Raw genomic sequence first — 22,949 nt, forward strand, 5'->3', positions numbered from 1 at the left:
AAACACAATACACACAGGCAGCTGAAAGTTACTTTCCACGTGACCTTTTAGGCTGCTCCTAATAAGTGAATGTCTTAGAGAACACAGTGCAACTCAGTAGAATTTAAAAAAATAATAAAAATAAATAAAAAGTGAAAGCAAACAAGCACTTTTATAATTTCATATATCTTATTGATATATAGCATTTAATTATTTTTAATTAGTTTATCAGAGAATTCTGTCTACAGGGGCGATTATTACACTTCTTGCCCGTTTTGGAAAAAACCTTAGTGATGTAATTTATGACTGGTGCACGAAGAGTCGATGTGTTTATTCAATCAACTTAACATGCAGCAAAATGTAGTACTGCTATTTTAACTATACCTGCTCCACAAATTATGCCTTTTGGCTATTAATCATTTAAATACCATATTACATAAGTTTTGCAAAAATAAATTATCCCACTACCAAAGCAAACGTGTAACAAGACTTGCTCATTTTCATAGCACATTGTATGAATCTGGCCATGGACCTCCATCTTTGTTACAGGGCCTGTAACAAAGAAATGCTAGATTTCTTTGTTACAGGCCCTGGATTTTCAGTCAACCAGCAAAACAACAGGACATCCATCACACAGCGAAAAGATGACTATTTGATGTTCCATATCTGCACAATACAATTTGTCAAATACATAATTCCAGGTGCATCATGTCTGAAATGTCAGTGCCTAGCCATTGTAGAGAATGTGTAGGTTTGCTTAAACTGAACTATGGCACTGAGGAAAAAGCATTTCTGATAATTTCTGAAACATTTTTGCTCATACAAGAGGAAGAAACAAAACAATCACAAGCAATTTGGGCATGTGAGTAGCATTAGCATTAGTGGAGGCATTTGATGCAAGAAAGCAAGCTTATGCAGCATCAGCCAAAAAAAAAAATAAAAGTAAAATAAATAAATAAAAAATAACCACTTCCACTTCACCCCTCTGTTCGTTCGAAATACCTGTCCAGCTGAGCCTTAAACTTATTTAGGCTATCAACTTCCAAGACAAGGGATGGAAGTCTGTTCCACCTACCAACCACCCGCTGGCTAAAGGCAAATTTCCGCACATCTATCCTACATCTGTCTTTCCTCAATTTGAATTTATGCCCTCTCAGGTGATTATTCTGAGCAAGAGGAAGAATCCCATCAGCATTGAGCATGCTCAACACAAAAACCAACTGATCGATTTAAGATTTTTGACAAGACTCAGCTGCCACAAATGTTACGGGACATCAGGCAGCAAATGTCATTTTGTGGCCAGATTCATATATTGTGTGCTATGAAGATAGGCAATTCATGTTACACATTTGCTTTTCAAATTATTCCTATTATATTGTACAATAGGAATATCAGGACCTGGATATAAAGAAATGCTAGATTTCTTTGTTACAGGTCCTGGATTTTCAGTCAATCAACGACACAACATCCATCCATTGCACAGTGAAAAGATAAACATTTGATGTTCCATATCTCCACAAGACAATTTGTCAAATTATCTTCAAAGATTAGAATAATGAAAACTCTCATCATAAACCAAGAGAACTATCACAAACTGGAATTTAGGTCTTTTACTGAAGTTCTTTGAAGATTTTGTTATACATGATAAATGGTTTTGGAGTTGGCAGCAGCTCAAATGACAAATTCAACAGCTAAATTCCTTTTGTGTCATTTAAAGATTATCTTTAAGTACCTCTTTAAAGAGATACTTAAAGAGGTACTTATCTTTAAGTACCTCTTTAAGCTTTTTAATTGCAAGAGATAGCAATTTTCTTTAACCCTTCTTGTTCACAAATGATTTCACATCTGAAAGCTGGATTTTTTTTTCCCTAAATGGTAACTGAATTTATTGAAATCTATAAAGCTCTAGTACTGTGTATGGATTGAGGGATGGAAAGACAGAAGTTCCACTGAACAGACGTAGAACATATAAATTAAGTTGACAGTTAGTTTGGACAGTTAGTTTGATTAGAAAATTAAAAGAAAAGCACTCTATTACCAGGTGTAAAATAAGTTTTTGAAATGTAATCACCGTAATATATAATACAAGACATTTTGGAAGAGTTTGAGAGTCAATTAAAACCAGCCTTGAGATTTAACACCCCTGACCTTTAAGATATTCCTTAGTCCTTTCAAATTTCAAGCTGCTATCCTGGACCAGCGATTACCAGATAGGGTCTGGCTGTAATACAATTTTTTTTTTAGGTGTGTCAGCATCTTAGCATAAAGTCTGCACATATTATCTTCACCATGTCCTTCCATCTGCACATAACTCAACTCTTAGAGTATGGATCGTCATGAAATTTTATATTTGAATCTTTTCGAATAATTTGTAGAGACTACCCAGATTTCGTTAAAATTAAACCAATTGAAATCTGAAAATTATTATAATTTTTTTTTTTTTTTTTTCATACATACCACATGTTGTAGCTGAAGCACTGGATATTATGTTTGGTTGTAATTAGAAAAATAAAAGAAAAATATGACATATGCACAGAAACGAAATGTTCTTGTTAGCGCATAAAAGCCATTGCTTTGTAGCTTTTTTTCTGTTATAGTCTGGCCTAAATTTCTTGGGGCCAAAATGGTACAGGGAACGATGAAAATGGGATGATGAATGAGCTGATGCTTTCAACCAAATTCCAAGTTTTCTCAGCATCCTTATGTTTCTGGCTATGTAGATGTTGGTTAATGTCACTCCTACCTCCATAAGCAACAGAAAAATAAACATTACAATGTTGACAAACCACTTTTGTTTTATCTCTATACCAACTGTCCATTTTAATAAATTTGAATTCTTTTTGAAGGTCTTTGTTAAATGTACAATTTCCCCTTTTCTTGACATTTTAAAATTTGAGCCTTAAACTTTCAAGTGTGTGTATGCAACAACTAACAAGCACACAGAGCAAATGCTGACTACAGACTACCAATCAACTACTGACATGCAACACATTGCTGAACTGATGTTAAAGGCCTACAACAAAAATTTTTGGTTTCTTTCAGTCATGGTGGTAACCACTGGCAGATTGTATTGTCAGTATTCGATCAACTTGTCTCTACTTGTAGTTACAAGAAAGACTACTACCTAAAATGGCAGCCATCTTATGATATAATCATGATTATAGGTTATATTGGGCCAATATTTAAGCATTTTTTTAAAAAAACGGGACAAAAATGACGAGACATAGCAAAAAAAAAAAAAAAAAAAAAGGTACTGTCCAGTTGAAAATGGGACGTATGGTCAGCCTAGTAATAAATCACAAATTATTTGCTGATACGCTTGAAATAAAATATAAAGTGTTACATAATTAACCACCTTATTACATATTGAAACTTCCAAATTTCCAAAGCCCCAAAAGAAACTTTCATGATATTGTAAATAAAGCCGGGATAAAAACAATTACATTTTTGCTTATATTCACATTTTTAAAAGAAACACATTATTTATTTTTTAAGTGATACTGTTCATATATTATGAGATGAATTACAGAAATTTTGTTAAAAACAATAAAAACTTCATTTGATGAATTGTTTTTCATATACAGATAATTTTTAGGACAAAAGTAGCTTTGACTTAATATTTAATAGGAATTTTGTAATTATTAATATTTGCTATGGAAACTGTTTCCTTTAAATTTTACATTACTCACAAATACTGTACATGAATATTTACATACACTTGTAATAGCATTCTTTTTATGCAAACCATAAAGATTTCTTACATTACAAGGTCACTTAAAAAAATTATTATAATAAAAATTTTCAGGCAGAAGACTGTTTGTAGTTCTTAATATCCAACAGCTTCTTGCCACACATGGCACAAATCCCTATAAAACAAAAAATATATACATAGATGCACACACAAGTATAAAAGAAATATATAAGTGAAAAGAAAACACAAGTTGTGGTTACTCCAAACTACGCCTCCATATGACTGATTTTCTTTAGTTTCATAAAAATACATTAAAAGCTCTGTTATCCAGCATAACAGATAACTGAAAAGTTCCAGTAATAAGCATTTTTATATTCTAGAATGCAGTAGAAATCACCAATATTTGCTTCACAACCCATATGATACAAAAAAAAAAAAAAAAAAAAAAATTTATTCACTGTAATCAGATTGCTTTTTTGGCATAAAATAATAAAAGCTGAAACAAATAAATGCTATGATAATGTTTTTATTTCATTTTATAACAGAACACTCACTTAATATTAAAGAACATAAATACAGGTGCATTCAATATAACTTAATGATTGATTTTTAAATGTCACATGTTAAATTAAGGAAACTTGCAATAATCGCAAGTTTCCTAATCACACTAAAATAAATCTTAGTGTGATTAGAGAAATCCATTGCTTGTGCCAATCGAATACTGTAGTTATTTGCATTTTAGCTTCCCCAGTTTCACCATCCAAGAAAAATGGCATAAAAAAAAAAAAAAAAAAACATTGACATTATACTGATCAAGACAATAAGTAAATGTTCAGGCTGAATTAATGTTAATGTTACAGTACTCTAAAATAATAATTTTTTTTTTAACCTTCTGCCAGGGGCTCACATCTGGTGAGTATGGGCTTGGCACACCCAGGGCCCCAAGCTGGATATCATCATTCTTCTCTTTCTTGGTGATTTCTTTCTACTCTCTCTCAGGAATTTTTTTTTGGCTGGTGCAGCACAAGCCTGAGGCTTCCTTGCACCATATGGCCAATGATAATAATAATGATAGTCACACACCAGACAGATGTCCCTTTTTTAAATGCTTGTAAATTTTTTCAGTTTTTAAATGAAATCAAAGCTGCCCCGTGTACTTATGCAACCCAATATTCTATAACTGATTATACATATTTTCTACATTCATTTCAATATATTATGAATTATGAGACATTAAATTTTTGTTTGGCCTTTAACAGATGCCAGGTGAGAAAAACTATCTTTCTTGTAGGCAATTCCCATTCCCACATGGTCTGTGAGACGCCAGCAACCGTTATCTGATCCTGCCATAGAGCTTTGGTTTCACTGGCTAAACATGTACACATTGTGCTATCAGATTGTACCCGACATCAATTCCTTGTGGTCGGGTACAATGTTTTTGTGTTTCAATTCAAAGTGTTGGAATTGAAACATGAGGTGCCGCTTAAGATAGGCATCACACCATTAATAAAATGTTTTACATTTAACATTCAATGTCAAATTTCTACTTTCTCTCTACCCCAAATACAAAATATCTTTTCTTATTTATTGTACTGTTAGGTTTTCACCATCTACAATTATACAAATATACCACAGCGATAGGTACAGTAATCCATAATCCCTTAATGACATTGGCGCGGAACTGTTGAGGAATTATTAATAAACTATTAATAATGCTGGAGACTCCACTTATGCATCATACAACACATCAAAATCCTTCATGGTAGAAAGTGCTGATTGCACAGAAAGCAACTATTGTTGGTGAATCTATTGTCAGGGGAATGGGAAGTGTATTTTGTAAAAAGAATAAGCGGAGTAGGACTAGCATGTGTCTACTAGGGACCAAAGTTTGATGTAAATTGTAGAGCGATGTAAACAGATGTGAAATTGATTCTTGCATCACCTCTAATGGGACATACGGCAGACAGTGTGTGTGTGTGTGTGTGGGATTACAAGGTCTGCAGCAATTACATGGGATGTAATTACAGTTACTAGGAGAAAAACCAGGTGCACATCACATGCTTGTAAACTGATGCTAGAATTATAGTAAATTTGTTATTTGGTTTTTTTTTTTAGGAGCATTAGCAACTAAGGCCATATTGCTCTGGGAATATGCGGTGGTCATTCCCTGACCTTTCCGCATCCTCCGTATGTGGTGGTGATGGGCTCGAACCCCGATCTAATCAAGAAGCGTGTGCTACGCACTGCTGCTCCTTCCCACCTGGCTATGGAGGTGCCAATATAGTAAATAAATTTGAGGAAATTGAAGTGTTGGTTAGATCATCAAATATAGACATTGTAGGGATATTAAAAACATGGTGCCACTCAGCAGGGCCACCGCAAGTGTGTAGGCGGGGTAAGTATTGCTTACAGGCGGCAGTTCAAGAGGGCGCCAAAATTTTTTCAATATTATTTTCTCATTGGTTAACGCTTATCGGTATTCAACATTTAGGCCAGCAAATTTTATTTTGTTTACTGGCAGCACATTTGAACGCAGCGCTGCTGCCACTCAGATATAGAGGATGCGAAATTTGAATATGGGGAATATAATATTTACCGAGAGGAGAAGGAGCGGCACTATGATCTTGGTTAAGAAGTACACAGCCTCTAAAGTAGGCACTGGAAAAGCAAAAATGAGAAGAGGGTATGTTACAAGACAAATGAAAGTGAGGAGTACAATGAAGAGCTACACAGACAAATAGAGTGGTTAAGTAAATTAGAATGTTTTATAATGGGGAACTTTAACCTTTCCAGATACTGACTGGAACTCATGGGTTGGTCACTTGCACAGTAGCAGATCTAGTGCTTTTTTTTGGGACGGTACGCAATGGTACAGTGTACCTTCATTAACAGTGTGTGATATTTGGATGCAGCACACTTCGAAATTTGTAATATTCCGTAAATTTTTTTCACATTTACCTGCTATTCAAATAAGCTTAAAATTATTTAACTAGATTTGCATTTTTCACTGTCTATTGTTAAGATATTTTCTATATCAAATTTTATAACCATTTTTAGAATTCTAAATTACTCAGTCGGACCTGTTTAACAAACTCCTTTTATAGCAATTTTTTTTGAATTCCCCTTGGAAGTTACATTTAAAATAGAGTCTGCTGAGCGAAGAAAATTTTCATATAAAGAACAGATTATGACAGACTTAACTTGGTATGCACTGTTCACATTTCTGGCCTTCAGGCAATTAGTGCTGCTGCGTGAATTAAGAGAGCTAACTGGATCATCATTCTACAACTCAGGGGTACTCTTACACCTATCCAACCACATACGCAGAAGTCACGCTGGTGATCAAGGGGTATTCCCGATGCTGACAATGGGCTTTGGTCAACCTTCTACTGCAGTGGTGTCCAACCTTTTCCAGTACAGGGGCCATATTAAAAAAAAATTCAAAGTTAGATTTTTTTTCGTGGGCTGCACTGAGTGATGTGAAAAAAGTTAGTGTTACATTTTGGCACTTGGTTTGTTGCACAAGGAATCGTCTTCTTCAGAAATGTTTCAAGAGGCGCTTGTTTCCAAGATAATCTTCTCTTTTAATTATAAATTTCACGAATGCATGCATAAGCATTTTTTAACGGCACACACAAGTTGCAACTAACACAATTCGTGAGGAGTAACAAGTTTACGAAGCTTAAAAAAAAAAAAAAGGAATGAAGAGAAGATTCTGAAAATTTGTTTTTTATATGCTTGACGATTTCAGTAAAGGGGAAACACATTTTGCCATAATATGGAACAAAACCACATAATTCCGGCTATCAGTATTTTCGCAAATGCAATAACATTGAGTTTACTTCCCATTTATAATTGCTTGCAGTAACAGAAAAGCCCAATAAATCGGAAAGTGCAAATTGTTTTCATTGTTTTATGGTCGTGACCTCCAGAAACATGCTTTAGAAAAATATCACAAAGGCTTTTAAAATTGATTCTTATAAAGGAACATAAGGAACAAAATTGATTCTTATAACAGAACATATGATAACAATGAAAGTGTAGTGCATTTTAATGATTTGAATTGGTAACTAATACAATTTACAAACCACGCTCACGACCTTTTATATGGCCTTAAGGTCATGCTCGTGACCTTAAAAATGACATTTTAGAAAGATAAATAGCTCAGTTATACAGCGAAAATTTCAACTTCTGAGATCATGAAACGAATTACCAAAAAACAATGTGTTATTGGGTTCACATTACGATATTTTAATGATACGATGGTGACTCGAACTGATTAATATCGTAAAGCGGAGTACACTGTATTGTATAACTATGCACATGGTTTGGAATGCGGTATTTATGAATGTTTAACATTAATTTTTTGCAATTAATGTTCATATTTTTGATTTTGTTGATACTTGGGGAAAAAAAACTCGTAAACCCGGGAACTCATAAAGCGAGAATTACCTGTATTTAATTATATACTTGCATATAGGCCGTACAATTTAAGTATGTTAACAGTTCTTCTATGTTTGCATAATTCCCAAGAAAATGGGATAAAATCTGGGATTCACTTAATTTGTTGAATGACCTAAAGGTGCCAGAATGGACTAAGTAAAGAGGACAGTCTGCAAGAAAGTGGTGAACTGTAAGCTGAGTCTGACAGGATGTGCACTGGGGTGGATCTTCTCCCAATAATAAAAACAGGTGTGTAAATGAGTATGCACAATTCCTGAATGTCCTGGTACACAACAAAATGTTACTGATTGATTGATTGGACTCTTTGCAAGAGAGTAACTGATAGTGAATAGTTTTCAATGTAGGATGACAGGCAAAGAAAGTCTCCCTTATGGCAAAGACTGCACTGAGAGAGTCAGTATAGATTAGGGCTGGTGAAATGGAGAATTTAACAATCTGTTCAAGTGCAAGCTTTATGGCATATAGCTCAGCAGCAAAGATACTGCATGTGGCTGGTAACGAGGCTGTAATAGTAAATGATGGGAAAACTTATGCAGCACTACAGCGTTGTCAGTTTTAGATCCATCAGTGTATATTGCACAGGAATTGCAGTTGAGGTTGTCATGGGCTGCATGCAGCTGTCTGATATTGGCAGAAACTAAAACATCCTTCCCCCATCGGAGAAAGTAATCATCACGCGAGGCATGAAAATGTAACCAAGGTGGTACAGGAAGAGTGGTGTCCTCTGAAATGTCACTTAGATCAACATTCCAAGTATGATGAAGTTCTTTAAGTCTGAGTGACGCAGGTCAGTTTTCACGTGGCTTACTCTCATTAAAGGAATTCCACCAGGTATTATATAAGTACTCCCAACTAGGATGGGATAGACTTCGGATCTTAGGAGCATATTGAGACAGCAATATTTTTCTGCAAAGATGTAATGGAGGATCACGTGCCTCAACAGAAAGGTTTTGGACTGGAGACGTCCTGAAAGCTCCCAGGGCTGTCCTCAGGGCACCATGCTGTATGACATTCAGCCATTCTAATGTGCTTACCCAACCAGTCACATACTGGAGAACCATAACTCAGGCATGAACAGATTAGGGACTTGTACAGGTGTAGTAAGGTATACCGATCAGCTCCCCATGGCACGGATGAGAATGATCGAAGTATATTCAAATTCTTTAGACAAATACAGTCCATTTCGGTTATTTGGGACACATCAGGACTAGTGCATTTTGGCCCGATTAAGCGGCTGCCCCGATTATCTAAAATTTCACGTAAATAGTTAAAAATACAATGCACCTACCCCTTCACAATTGGTTCACTGTACAATCAAATCATGTTATGACGAACTCAACATAGTAAAGTACCGTTCACTATACGATGTGCAGTAAGCGCCAGTCATTGTGATCACGTTTGCGAATTGAATTTTAATTCTATTAAAAACAGTGATTCTAATTAGTTAGCGAAAATAGGAGGAATATTATCCACAGGCTATAAAAGCAAAGATATATTAAGCACAAATTTACCCTTTATTACCTTACCAATTAAAAAATTAAATGATACGTGAAAATTGGAAGAATATACGTGATAATCGGAATAATTAATACGTACTGTAATATGTACATACAAACTAGTTGACATTTCTGTTCACTGACATTTGTAGGTATAGGTATGTTGAGGGTCTGATGGCTCCGGGGATTTCTCCCATCTCCGCGTATGTTCTATGTATCGAGTGACAGTACCCTGTCTATGCCAGAGGTTTAAAAATAATGTATGGGTCATGTGGTATGTAGTTTGTTGTGCCCATTGTTCATCCGGCCTGTTGGCCACCAGGCCCCCAGTGGGACCCGGCATTACCACACCTAGCGACGGGGACGCTGGCCGGGTGTACCAATAGACTAATTATACTCTGGCAGGTCCTGCCACTTACTTTCCTGGGATTTCGGTGACTAGGACCTAAAATAAAGGTTGGAGTTATCGCTGTTGATTTAAGTAAAATTGCATTTAGAAAGCGCTGCATGGGGTTTTACACTGAAAGAACTATTTCTAGAGAGCCTAAAAGGTCGGGCAAAATTTGATGTGATTTAAATTTGGACATGTGGGGCAGTTGCTGTACAAGAGAAAGTAATGGGAGGGAGGGTGTAGATGGGGGAAATGAAATAGGAAGAAGAGGGGGTCAAATAGGGAGGTGGTCCCCCATTTTCAGTGGGGCATGCCCATGCCCCACGACAGTGAAAATATGGGGAGGCAAGGAGAGGAGAAGAGCAAATACCCCCTCCCCGAGAAAAAAAAAACAAAAAAACAAACCGCACAAGGGAGTGCAGTTTTGGGTTGACAGTAGGCCATCCAAATCATCCCAAAGTCTTGTCTTTCTGTGGTATACTGAGTTTTTTTTTTTTTTTTTTTTTCTTGTTTGACCTGCATTCTTTCTAGTCGGGTTGCCTTTGGTATATTTCTATCATTGTTTTCTTTCTAGAAAATAGATCCTGGCCATATTGACTGAGTGCCTTGTAGTCTCCTCTTGAGTGTCTAACAGTCTGGGTTCTTGGTTGTCTGGGATATACTGGATTGCTGTTATTAGGCATAGTCGAAGGTCATCATACAAATCGCACTCAAACATTAAGTGTCTCCAGGACTCCGGGTTGCCACAGGGCCAGTCCACGTTATCAATGATGCCAAGTTGGTGAAGTTTAGCTTTAAACGGGCCGTGTCCTGTAAGGAGGAAGGTGGTATTTCGACCAGGGTGAAACCACGCTGGTGCCTTAGGGTACAGCTTGGTGACAGTGGGGAGGAATCTTCTGGTCACTGCACCTTTTTCTGTGTTGCTCCATCTCCTCTGCCAAATCTGGATGAGGTGGTCGGTGATTCTTCTCTTCTCACAGTTGTGGTCATTAGCGAGGTCATACATTGTAGCCGATATGGTTCTGGCAAGACGGTAGAGCAGACCACAGCAGATAGCTTCGAGATCCAGGGGCAGAACTCCTACGAAGGACTTGGAGGGCAGGCCGTGCTAGTCGTTCTAGTTGCTCTCGACATAGTAAGGAGGATGGTCCTCTGAATGGTTTCGAGGATCCATTTATTCACTTCTAGTGCTGCCCTCACATACCAGACAGGGGAGCCATATGTGATGGCAGGAATGAAGAGAGCTTTGTAGTACAGAGACAGGGTAGTACGTCTGAGTCCCCAGTCCCTGCGAGTGACTCTAGCGATGAGGGCCGCGTATCTTCTTATCTTTTGTTTAATATATTCTAGGTGTGGCTTGAAATTTAATTTTCTGTCCAGGATTATTCCTAGGTATTTAATCTGTTCGCACAGCTTAACTGTTTTGTTCTCAATCTTAATTTGTGGTGGTCTCCTTAAGTCTAGCGTACCTTTTAGCAGCACCAATTTTGTCTTGTTGGGTGCTAGTTTGAGCAAGTGTAGCTTTGTCCAATCTAGCAGCTTTTGCAGGGCATCATTTGCTTGCATTTCTAAGGAGGAATGTCAGCCTCGATGGTCAAGACCAAGTCATCTGCATAGGCCTGGGCCTCCACACCACCCAGATCCATGGCGAGGAATTCGTCTAAGACAAAGTTCCACAGGAGCGGCCCCAGGACAGAACCCTGGGGGCAGCCCCTGTGGACTGGGCGACTGAGGCATTTATATGGTGTTGTAACTTGCACTGCTCTATCAGCTAGGTAATCCTTCATGCAATAATAAAGATTCAATGGAAGGTTGGCAGCTCTGAGTCTCGGCCAAGACGCTCAGCCACCAGAGGGTGTCAAACGCCCAGCGAAATCCACTGCGATGACGAGGAAGTATTTCCTTTGACAATGGGTGGCTCTAGAGAGGAGGTTCTGTATTGCTTCAATAGTGGATTTGCCAGAAGTAAATCCATATTGCTTTGTCATGTTAGGATTTACTTCATTATAATGCCTTGTGATTCTGGTATGTAGCAACCTTTCGAATACTTTACTGAGGGTTGGTAGCAGGGCTATGGGTCTGTAGGAACTAGGTGTCTCTGGTGGCTTTGTTGGGTTTTTTAGGAGCAGTTTTAAATTTGCCTTTTTCCACCGTAGTGGAAATTTACCTGCTTCCAGGCAGCAATTGAATAGTTTTAGCAGTAATTCCGGTATATGTTCCGTTGCTTCTTTTGCCATCTCCGGTTCAATTAGGTCCAGTCCAGGGCATTTCTCATTTTTCGCGCGGCTTGCTGCATCCTGAATTTCTTCTAAGGTGAAGGGGGTTCTATTTGGTCATTATTATAGCAATTGTTTGCTTGGCAGATAGCCTGCTGCTCATCTGTTAGTGTTGTTGGCAGCTCCTGAAGGATGTTGTCCAGGATGTTCCCAATCGACTCCTCACAGGTTATGGTTAAATTTCCTTGTGCTGTTTTGGTGGCTGTCACAACTTTCCCTCTGGGGAGTTTGTGAGTGGTAATTTTGTATACCACCCCCCAGGGGGGTTGCTGTTTCCTGACCCTTGTACCAACCTCTCCCATGATTCTCTTTTCTTTTTCTTTATCTGTTCAGTATAACAATTTCTAGCGATTCTATATTGGTTCCTGAGTTCAGTGACTTCTTGTTGCGGCCAATTCCTCCCAGCCCTCTGAAATTGTTTTCTTCTGTGTTGCAATCAATAACAAAGAACACAACACACACAAATTGCAATAAACACAATACGCGCAAGTGAGAATGGAGAACGAGTTACAAAGCTTTAAAAATCGGAATGAAGAGAAGATCTGAATATTAATTTTTTTATATGATTGAAGATTTCATGGAAGTGTAAACACATTTCACCATAATAACCCACAGAATTCCAGCTGTCGGTATTATCGCAAATTCAGTAAGATCGAGTTTACTGTCAGTTTATGATAGATTTCACTTACAGAAAAGCCAATAAGCAGGTGACTGCTAATTGTTTTTATTGTTTTATGGTTGTGACCTCCAAAATTTCAACCGAACCACGTGGTATCATCGGAGACAATCGTAGGGTAATCTCCAGTGCTGCGGTCTCCTGCCCCAATTAAACGGCACACTGTCCCAATTAAGCGAAATAAACCCTGGCTATTTTCTCGATTGGTTTCTGTTTTTTAAGATTTGCCCCAAATAAACGGCTGCCCCGATTAACCGGTGGCCCAAATAACTGTAATCCATTGTAGTTTTTAAATGAGTGATGTGAGCTTGGAAGTTTAGCTTGCTGTCCAATATCAGTTCCAAGAAATCTAACGGTATTAACAAGTGGGATTGGAGTTTTGTTTATTTCTAGTTCAAGATCAGGATGTAGAACATGTAGCTTGCAGCAAGTGAGTAGCAGTGCACTTATTTTCTGAGAGTCGATAACCGTTCTGTGAAGTCCAGGATTCTCAGAATGAACACCGTCTGGGCCTGAAGCACTGTTGGGAGATCGATTTAATGATTCTTTCAATTCTATTAGTTTAAAGGGTTGGTTGTACGGAAAGCAGCAGTGCATTAGGAAGTTAATTTTATACCGTTCTGCACAATCTTTTACACTCTGGAAGGAGGACACAATATGAGCCAGAAGCAGAGATGGTGGCAAAAGATTCTACTAGCACATTGACAACTTCTTTATGAGTGGACATGTCTTTCCCTTTTCAGTGAGGTATTGGAAAGGGCAGCCAAACAAATTTGCCATTTAGAGCTTGTATCCTTCTCCAGATGATCCGTGTCTTCTCCAGATGATCCGTGGTTGATGCAAAAGCAATACACGAAACGCATTTCACTTTCCTTCTAATATGCCTTGTTTTTGCTTGCTTAATGCACCTCCCAAGGTTTTTGCAGTACTTTGATCCAAGCCCGAGGCGGGAATCGAACCCGCGACCTTTGGGTTGCCAGGCAGGCACTTTACCCACCCGGCTAGCCCGGTCAGCAGTCAGAATCTGATTGGTGATGTAAGTAGTTACATCATCAATACATTTCTGTTGAACATAAGTTCTAACTAAAAGCATTTGGGCAGAATAGCCATCCCAGTTCACTTTGCTATACTTCCAATTAGATCATTGATCAGGATTTTGAGTTACCACTGTTTGTATTGAGCAAATGACTGGAAACTTTACATATTAAAGGGATCAGATAATACTGACCATGTCATGATTGGAAAGATGGATGGAAAACAAATTAACAAGTCAACTGCAGAAGCAGATCCTGTAGGTAGTTAGATGTATGTTGGAGATCCAGAGTATAGAAAATTAAGATCATTATTATTCATAAATTATTAAATTAATTTGCCCCTTCTGTCCATTGTAATAGATCCCCACAAAGGATGGTGTCCATTAAAATTTAGGTTTGGCAGAGGATGATTCATCTGTCTGTTTTTTGTTTGCAGGACATTTTTTCTGTTTTTTTTTGGAAAGTTGGGACTTCCAGTATCCACAGTGTCATTTGTATGAAGTTCTACTATGGGTTCCTCATTATCCGAATGTACATCTACTTCCATACTATTGGTTGGCGGTTCAGATTTTTTGCTGTCTTTGTTAGTTTCCAATTTTTTACTGTTGTGACACCGTTCGAGTATCTGTTGGGATACTAATTGGAGTGTTAGTTGCTTCGCTGGTTTCAGTTTTAGGCTTATCTGTTCTGGAAGCTGATAAGGTTGCTTTAACCCAGTTTGCCAGAGGTGTTTAGTCTACTGACATGATGTTTTAAAACTGGGTTGTACTTTGTAATATTTTTAAATTTAATAATGTTAAATGCTTTTGTGAAGTGATAGCAGAGGAAAGCAGCCGGGAATTTATTGTGTAGCAATTTACTGCATTGCTACATAATAAATTCCCGGCTGCTTTCCTCTGCCATCACTTCACAAAAGCATTTAACATTATTAAATTTAAAAATATTACAAATTACAACCCAGTTTTAAAACATCGTGTCAGTAGACTAACCTCCTTTACATGCTGGCTTGTACATATTGTACAGTTTCATATCCCCTTGACTCTGTCATGTCTCACAGTGTGGAAATCTCATGGCCACGGATTGTCTATTGACGGGGGCATTATGTTTCTTGTCTTGTCATCGTTTTTTTTGTGTATTCTTATATTTTTCTCATTCTGATTTCTTTAACATTGCTACTATTGACTTAAACACAAGGCAATTGTCCAGACATCCGCCCAGGGTACACCTGTGGTACGGGCTTGCAACCACGGACTGCCCAAGCACTACTTTATTCACATCCATTTCAATTACTTTCAGCTGTTTTTTTTACTACATTTTATTTCTTGTGAGCAATTAGGCTGGCAGAAAGAAATAGAGATACTGTTTCTCTATTATCGTTACTTGTTTCTTCTATTACAAAGTTTAGTGTCTTTTCCACACTACTTTGTTAGTTTTCGTTTCTCCCTCTGCTGGCTTTTCGCCCCATCTGTTTAATTGTTCACTTCCCCGTCACATGGGTACAGTGCCAAATTACGATTTTACACCTCCCTCCCCCTATACACAGGGCTACTTCAACTGACATATACATATATACACCGCAAGTGAACACTTAGCTCTCCTTCAATCACCATTGCCATCTTCCGGTCCATACAGACAGTAAGTTCTGTTGTTTTTGCCCCATCTCTTAGATATTTTTGAGTTTAAATTTTATACTTTTCTTTCCACAGGTTTTTATTTATCATAATAAAAATAATACAGTTCTTCACAAGATGACTTAACTGTTGAATTGCAATATCTTACAAAAAAGTTCATGTCCAGGAAATATCCATTCCAATTAATCCAACAATTTCTGTCGCCAAGAATAACACCAACAATTTATCCAAACACAACACAAAAGGATCACGTGCATCATTCTCCCTTATCGTGGTAGTCTCACTAGACAAATGCATCAAGTGTTCGCAGGCACTAACATCACACAGTTTCCTCATACAACAAACTAGGGTCACTATTTAATACATACAAAGAAACATATAAATACCCAATAAATGACATGAATAATATATTTAATTAAATGTCAGCAAAATTGCAATGCCTGCTACATCGGAAGCATCACTACCAAATACGGTTCCACAAAAACTTTTAACACACAGGCTTATTACCATTATAACAGCTTTAGAACAAGACAATCCAGTACCGAGCTTACACTACACGTACATTCCCACAACCACACCCCCTTTAGTTGATTCTGCTATTACCATCACAAAATTAAAATCTAGTTACAAAATTTTTCAATACAAAGCCCTTATTATAGAATGGTGCCGGCATCACACCAAACTAAATGTCATAAATGCGAAACTACCCTCCAACCTTTCCCCGGTCTAGAATCTCACACACTTAAGATTCCTGCATGTCACAAAGAGCATCACGGGAACATAGAAGTCTTTAAAACACGCGTTCTCTTCTCACTTTAGTATTGCCAACTGATGACGTTAAAAAACAAAAGTCAGTCGTTGACTTTTGGCTTCACCGGTTTCATATTTTAAAGTTTTTAATTAATTATTCAATGCCAACCAGGGACAAAGTTGTGCACTTCTACTTCCTTGAGCATATTTTAATTCCGTATTCTTACTAATTAACTTATTTTTAAAACTCTAAATTATTCAAAACCTCTTAAACCTCAAAATTATTCATCCATCCTACTTCATGTAACAACAGTTTATCTAAGGTGAGTACCATTTATTAAGCTTTGCTATTCGAACTTGAGTCCAATCATATAGGTACTTTAAGAAATTCTATAACTTATCTAATTGTCATTTTTGTTCATTAAACTAAAGGTCAAAGTAACTATGTATATTTAGCCTATAATGTAAATATCATTGCTTACTTCAACAATTCAAAAGTAAATTAGAATTTTGATGAATTAATGGAGCTGGAGCCAAACATCTGATAAATTAAAGGAGCCAGAGATCGAGCGACAAAATTTTCTTTTGGCTCCACAGCCCTGGTTAAAAGTCTCTTCAATCAGGTTTGTAGACAACCAACTTAAGTTAAAGGCAGGAATTTTCCTTGCAAGTTATTCCAGTTTTTCAGACAATTTATTCATGTTCAGAAACTAGTACTATATTCTAAATAATATTTTGTCTTACAAATCCATCCTACAACTGCATTAAGAACATTTATTCCAACTGCTCATTCATATAATCTAATAATACTACCATTCATATAATCTAATAATACTACTATCTAATAAAACTGTGCCTGGATAGTTGGCATCGATTGAAATTACCAATTGTAAATCTGGTTCTACCTCGAGTCTATAACGATGCTTTCTCTTGATTGTAATGAGACAAGAAAAAGAAGTTTCACAAATATATGGTGAGACAAAACAAAGCGGTGACATTAGATGTTTCTTTTTTTTTTTTTTGAAATCTCCGGATACTCACATTTGGCGGAAATCCAAAACATTTCCGTTGTAATCTTGTGGAAATTTTCATCACATGACAACTCGATCAATTGTTCTCTTTCTTTGAGGGTGTTTTATCTGAACTTGAAATATCAAAAGAAAAAGGGTTACAGATCAACCCAAAATCTTCTGATAAATTTTCATATCGTACATCAAAATTTTCTATCACATTTGTCAGATGAGTTGAAATTGTAGTTTTAACTTCAAGAAAATTAATATTGTTGTTCAAAATAAAATTGGACAGATATGAATGCATTTCAACATTTTGTGTAATTTCATTTTCCATAAATGAGCAATTTATTTTTAAAAAATTCTACATTGTTGTTGAGAGTTAAAATGTTTGCACATCAACACCGCAAACTCACATTTCAATCATTTAGTTTTCAGAAAATATCTACAAGATAACTAAAAATAACTAGCCATTTTTGTCTAATAAATATTAAGATATTTTGTAATTGTGATCCAGAAGAAATATCCTAACTGTATCTTTCAGGTCAAGCAAGTGTTGAATCATTTTTCTGCATGACAATCACTTAACTTCAGTATGAAGAAGTTTATTATAATATTTAGTCAATAATACTTAATCAGATCCCATTTCAATGCATAGCATCATACATATTCTACTATTCAAAGCCTCTTTAATAAAACTGAGCACATTTACAGATTCTTGCAGAACTTTATTTAAAGTTGACTTTAGTGCAGCTAAGGATTCTCTGTGTATAATATAGTGGTGAAAGGTTATATATGGAGCAATCTCTAAACTTTAGCCTTAAATCCAATGTTTTTGGCAAGTAATGCATTTGCACCATCTGTATACAAATCGCTACACAACTGGGCCACAAAAAGCCGATTGTTTGGAAAACTTATTTACAACACTGAAAATTTCCTCACCAGTCGTTCCTCCTTTCAAAGCTCACAGAATAAAAAGTCTTCCAACATATCACCATCACAGTATCTCAGGTAAACAAGAAGCCGAGCAAATTTAGCAACATCAGTTTACTCATACAACTGAACTGAAAAATGAGAAATCTTTCAATCTGTTTAACAGTAGTAATTTTACATCATCTGTGAGTACTGTAATAAGCCCAGAAACAGTATCTGATAAAAGAATGCATTTTAAATCATTACCATATGAATGAAAATATGAAATGAATATGAATGAAATCGAAACTTTTTTAGTGCAGCAGGCAAAACAAGTATGAAAATTCTAACAATACCCTTAATGTTTTTTCTTAAACTCTTGTATGCCTGCTCATAAAAAATTTCTGCATTTCTAATGCATTTGAATGTCTTCTAAAAAGAAGTTTCATCCTTGCCCATTAAATAAGCATGCTTTGTTTCTATTTGTCTCTTGAAGTTTGGATGGTTTCATATTCTCAACAGATATTTCTAAACATATTACACACCTCAGGAGGCACTGTTCATTATTAATTAGTGTCAGTAACAACCATACTTAATGTAATACTCTGTACTTCTTAACCTTTTTGTCTGGTTTCAACTGTGATGGCTCTCCTAATTCCAAGAAAGTTTCTGTTTCCACTTCACTTGGCTGGTCCCTCGTTTTCCTCCTTTTTGATGTCTCACTAGTTGGACTATCATCCTGACCTTTGTCACTTGCTGATAGTTTAACTTTTTTTTAGCTATTTATCTTTGTGGTATTTTAAATTTTAATATATATCCCATAAATATAATAAATCTGTCAACTACTGAGTGCCGAGCACTCAGGATGAGGGGTCCATAGTCATGAATGGTCGTTAATGTAGTATCTCAAATAGAGAGCTTTATGATAACTGTAAAAAGGTTTCTAGTTCCTCAGTTTTAGGCCAAGCCTAAAACTGAGGAACTAATGAAAATGTTGTCTATTTGAGTAGTAGTAGTAGTAGTGGCACATGATGCAAGAAAGCAAGTGTAGGAGCTTATGCAGCATCAGCCAAAAAAAAAAAAAAATCACACCATTCCCTCCAAATGCCTGTCCAGTTCCTCCTTAAATTTATTTAACCTATCAACTTCCACAACGACAGATGGAAGTTTGTTCCAGCAATTAACCACCCGCTGGCTAAAGGCAAATTTCCACACATCTATTCTACATCTGTCCTTTCTTAATTTGAACTTATGTCCCCGTAGGTTCGTAATCTGAACAAGTGGAAGGATCCCATCAGAATTCAGCGTGCTCAACCCATTCAAGGCCTTATAGACCTCAATCAGATCACCGCGTAGGTGCCTAGTCTCCAGCCACTGCAATTTGCAGAACTTAAGCCTCTCTTGGTAAGAGTATCCCTTCATTCCCCTCACCAATCGTGTTGCTCTTCTCTGTACACGCTCAAGCAAATCTACATCCTTCCTAAAATGAGGCCTCCAGACCTGTACGCAGTACTCAAGGCGTGGCCTGACCATTGCCTTATACAGAGGGACAATCACCTCCTTTTCCCTGCTAGCAAAATTCCTATATATCATTGACAAAACCCCATGACCTGCCCTGGCAGCCTGTCTGCATTGCTCAGAAAACTTCATATCTGACTGCACAATTACTCCCAGGTCTTTTTCATTTTCTACCACCTTAAGTGTAGTACCACACAGTTGGTACGTTTCTCTGGGGTTACTTCTACCCATATGCAGTACTTTGCATTTGTCAAGGTTAAACTTCAGTTGCCACTTCTTAGCCCATCTGCCCAAATTATCTAGATCCTGTTGCAGTAGCTCACTGCCATTACTGTCATTAACAACCCTGCCAACCTTTGTGTCATCTGCAAACTTCGACATTAAGCCTGATATACCTTCATCAATATCATTGATAAATACACAAAACAACAGTGGACCCAACACCGAACCCTGTGGGACTCCACTAATAACATTAGTCCACGAAGAGCAGCACCCATTGATTACCACCCTCTGTCTTCTCCCACTTAACCATCCTTTTATCCATTGTAGCAACTTACCCTTAATACCATTCTGCTCCAATTTGTACAGTAGTCTTCCATGCGCAACAGTGTCAAAAGCTTTCCTGAAATCCAAGTATATGATATCAAAATTATTTTTTGCATCCAGTTCCTTTGTGACCACATCATAATAACCAATCAAATTTGTCAGACAAGACTTTCCCTTAACAAACCCATGCTGTGTTTGAATTATTGCTGCAGTCTTGTCTAGATGATCCTGCAATGCATCTTTAACCAGTGACTCCATTATTTTACCCGGAACAGAAGTTAAACTAACTGGTCTGTAATTACTCGTGTCACCCTTCGATCCACCTTTGTGAATTGGGGACACATTTGCACATCTCCAGTTCGTGGGAACCTCCCCTGAGTCCAAGGATGCTCTCATAATTATGGCTAAGGGTTTGCTTAGTTGCTTTGCCGCCTCCTTTAAAATAACTGGATAGATGCCATCCACCCCAGGTGCCTTTCTTATGTTTAACTTCAACAATTTCTCCTCCACTTTGCTCTCAGTTATTACAAAATCATTAAGCACACTGCTACAATTTGATAACCCTCTTCCATTTTCAAATTGTAATAATTCCTCACGTGTGAATGTAGATGCAAAATACTCATTCAGTTTGTTTGCTATCTGAGCAGGATCATCAACAGTCGAACCATCGATGTCAAGTGGACCAATCATATTCATCCCCTTCCTTTTAGAGTTTATATAAGTAAAGAAATCCTTGCTGTTTTTCTTAGCATCTTTTGCCAAAGATTTCTCGTAATCTGCCTTCGCCTGCCGAACCTCCTTTGTGACCTGATTAAAGACTAGCTTATATCTGCCACAGGCTTCTGCGTCACCTGATAATTTATATGCATCCCATGCATTTCCAGTTGAGTGAATGACAAGACAAGGTGGGAGAAGCGACTCCGACTTCTTCCTGTAAAAGCGATTGGAGTCTTGGGGGCGAAGTGACCGGCAGGTGAGGGCCATGCAAGACTCCATGCAAGCACCTCCCCACCACTGCTGCCTCAACACTGGCTCTCTCTGAGTACCTCCTTGCCGCAACTCCAGCTTTGAAAATTGTTAAAAAATAATTCTGGTCGCAAAATTTATAAGTGACCTTTATAGAATTATAGTAACTTTATAGTAACTCACCAAAAGGAGAGTTACTTAGTACAAAGAAGTGTGCTATCGAAGTGCAATAAAAAATTGGTTTTTTAATTTTAACACAAAAAGTAAATGATAGATTTCAATCTAAATAGTTTCCCCTTGATAAGCATCAAATAATGCATAGCTAATGTGATTTATAAAGTTTTAGCTCCATTAGCAACTGAAATAGAGGGGGGGGGACACAAAAATTACATTTTCCTGTCTGGCCCTGCCATTTTTAATTTAAAAAATATTTTAAAATTATATTTTAAACCTATTCACTGAGCACTTTCCAACGGTGTATAATAAACTATAGGTTGCCGACATTTTTGTCCTCCCCACACTTCACCCCCATTGTCAGACAAATTTTTGTCAACGATCAATATGGCATTATGTTGGCCCACATGATGTACAAACCCATGCAAAATTTCAAGTCAACAGGTTCAGTGGTTCCAGAGATACAATGCTGTGACAGATGGACGGACAGACAGACTGACAGACAACGAGTGACATTATAAGGGTCCTTCGTCATACTATAGACCCTAAAAACAAAATAACACTGATATGAATATAACGACAAACAAGATAAAAATGATGAACTCAGGTCTGACGGAACAGCCAAAACATGCCAGGAAAGAAACAATTTAGGGGAGAATGGGGGGGAAAAGTACACGAGCTTCTTTCAGCTGCACTCTCCCCCTCCCAACCTTCACTGTCAGTGCATTTAAAGAAGAATATCCCATCCAGTAAACAGACTGAAAAGTTCCAATAATAAAAAGTATAATAACAGCCATTGTAAGTGGAGGATAAGATCGGAAGGCTTATCCTGATTGTTTCAACTACATTTTATTTATTGTATCATATCGTGTGGCATTGTAGGAACTACTATGGGGTCACAAGGGAGTGTCACCAATTAAGGAATTTGGGAAAGAAATAAGAACCAAACATAATACTTTTATCATTTAGCATGACATTGTAGTTCCTACAATACACAGTACTTATATCGCTTGACTGTAGGAACTACAATGGTCACACAATATGACAATAGTATTATGATTAGATATGATTTCCTCTTCAATGTTCCTTAAATGGCAACCTCCCGGGGGAGGGTGGGGTCAAGAACTCTGGGTTGTTCATAATGAAGAATCAACCTTATAACTGTCTCAGGTTAAGTAAGCTAATGAAAATAATTCTGATCTATATCCCTGGCTGAAGGCAAAAACATTCTGTGTATTAAGAAAAGCACAGAATGCCACAACTAATTCCTCCAAGTTACATTCAGAACAATACTTATCTCCCCACAATGACACAAAATAATTATTTCAATAGAAATGCTCCCATAATCATATCCTTTTTAATATATTTTTTTAATATAACTTTAAGAATGATAGAATTTGTTCTTACCTTTCTTATAGGCACATGCTAAGGAAGA

General features: G+C 37.1%; 1 protein-coding gene across 1 annotated transcript in view; it reads right to left on the reverse strand.

Moving 5' to 3' along the window:
- Window positions 1-3,719: 3,719 nt before the first annotated feature.
- Window positions 3,720-22,949, reverse strand: part of LOC150084625 (cysteine-rich PDZ-binding protein) — a 90,895-nt gene continuing 71,665 nt past the window's right edge. The window contains exons 5-6 of the mRNA XM_090375362.1: window positions 22,922-22,939; window positions 3,720-3,845 (exon numbers count right to left, since the gene is read on the reverse strand). Coding sequence (XP_090231488.1) covers window positions 3,781-3,845; window positions 22,922-22,939 — 83 coding nt within the window. The 3' untranslated portion in view covers window positions 3,720-3,780. The remainder of the gene's footprint in view (window positions 3,846-22,921; window positions 22,940-22,949) is intronic.

The sequence above is a fragment of the Mastigoproctus giganteus genome, chromosome 6, assembly GCF_048544385.1.
Source record: "Mastigoproctus giganteus isolate SK-2022 chromosome 6, ASM4854438v1, whole genome shotgun sequence".
NCBI lineage: Eukaryota > Metazoa > Arthropoda > Arachnida > Uropygi > Thelyphonidae > Mastigoproctus > Mastigoproctus giganteus.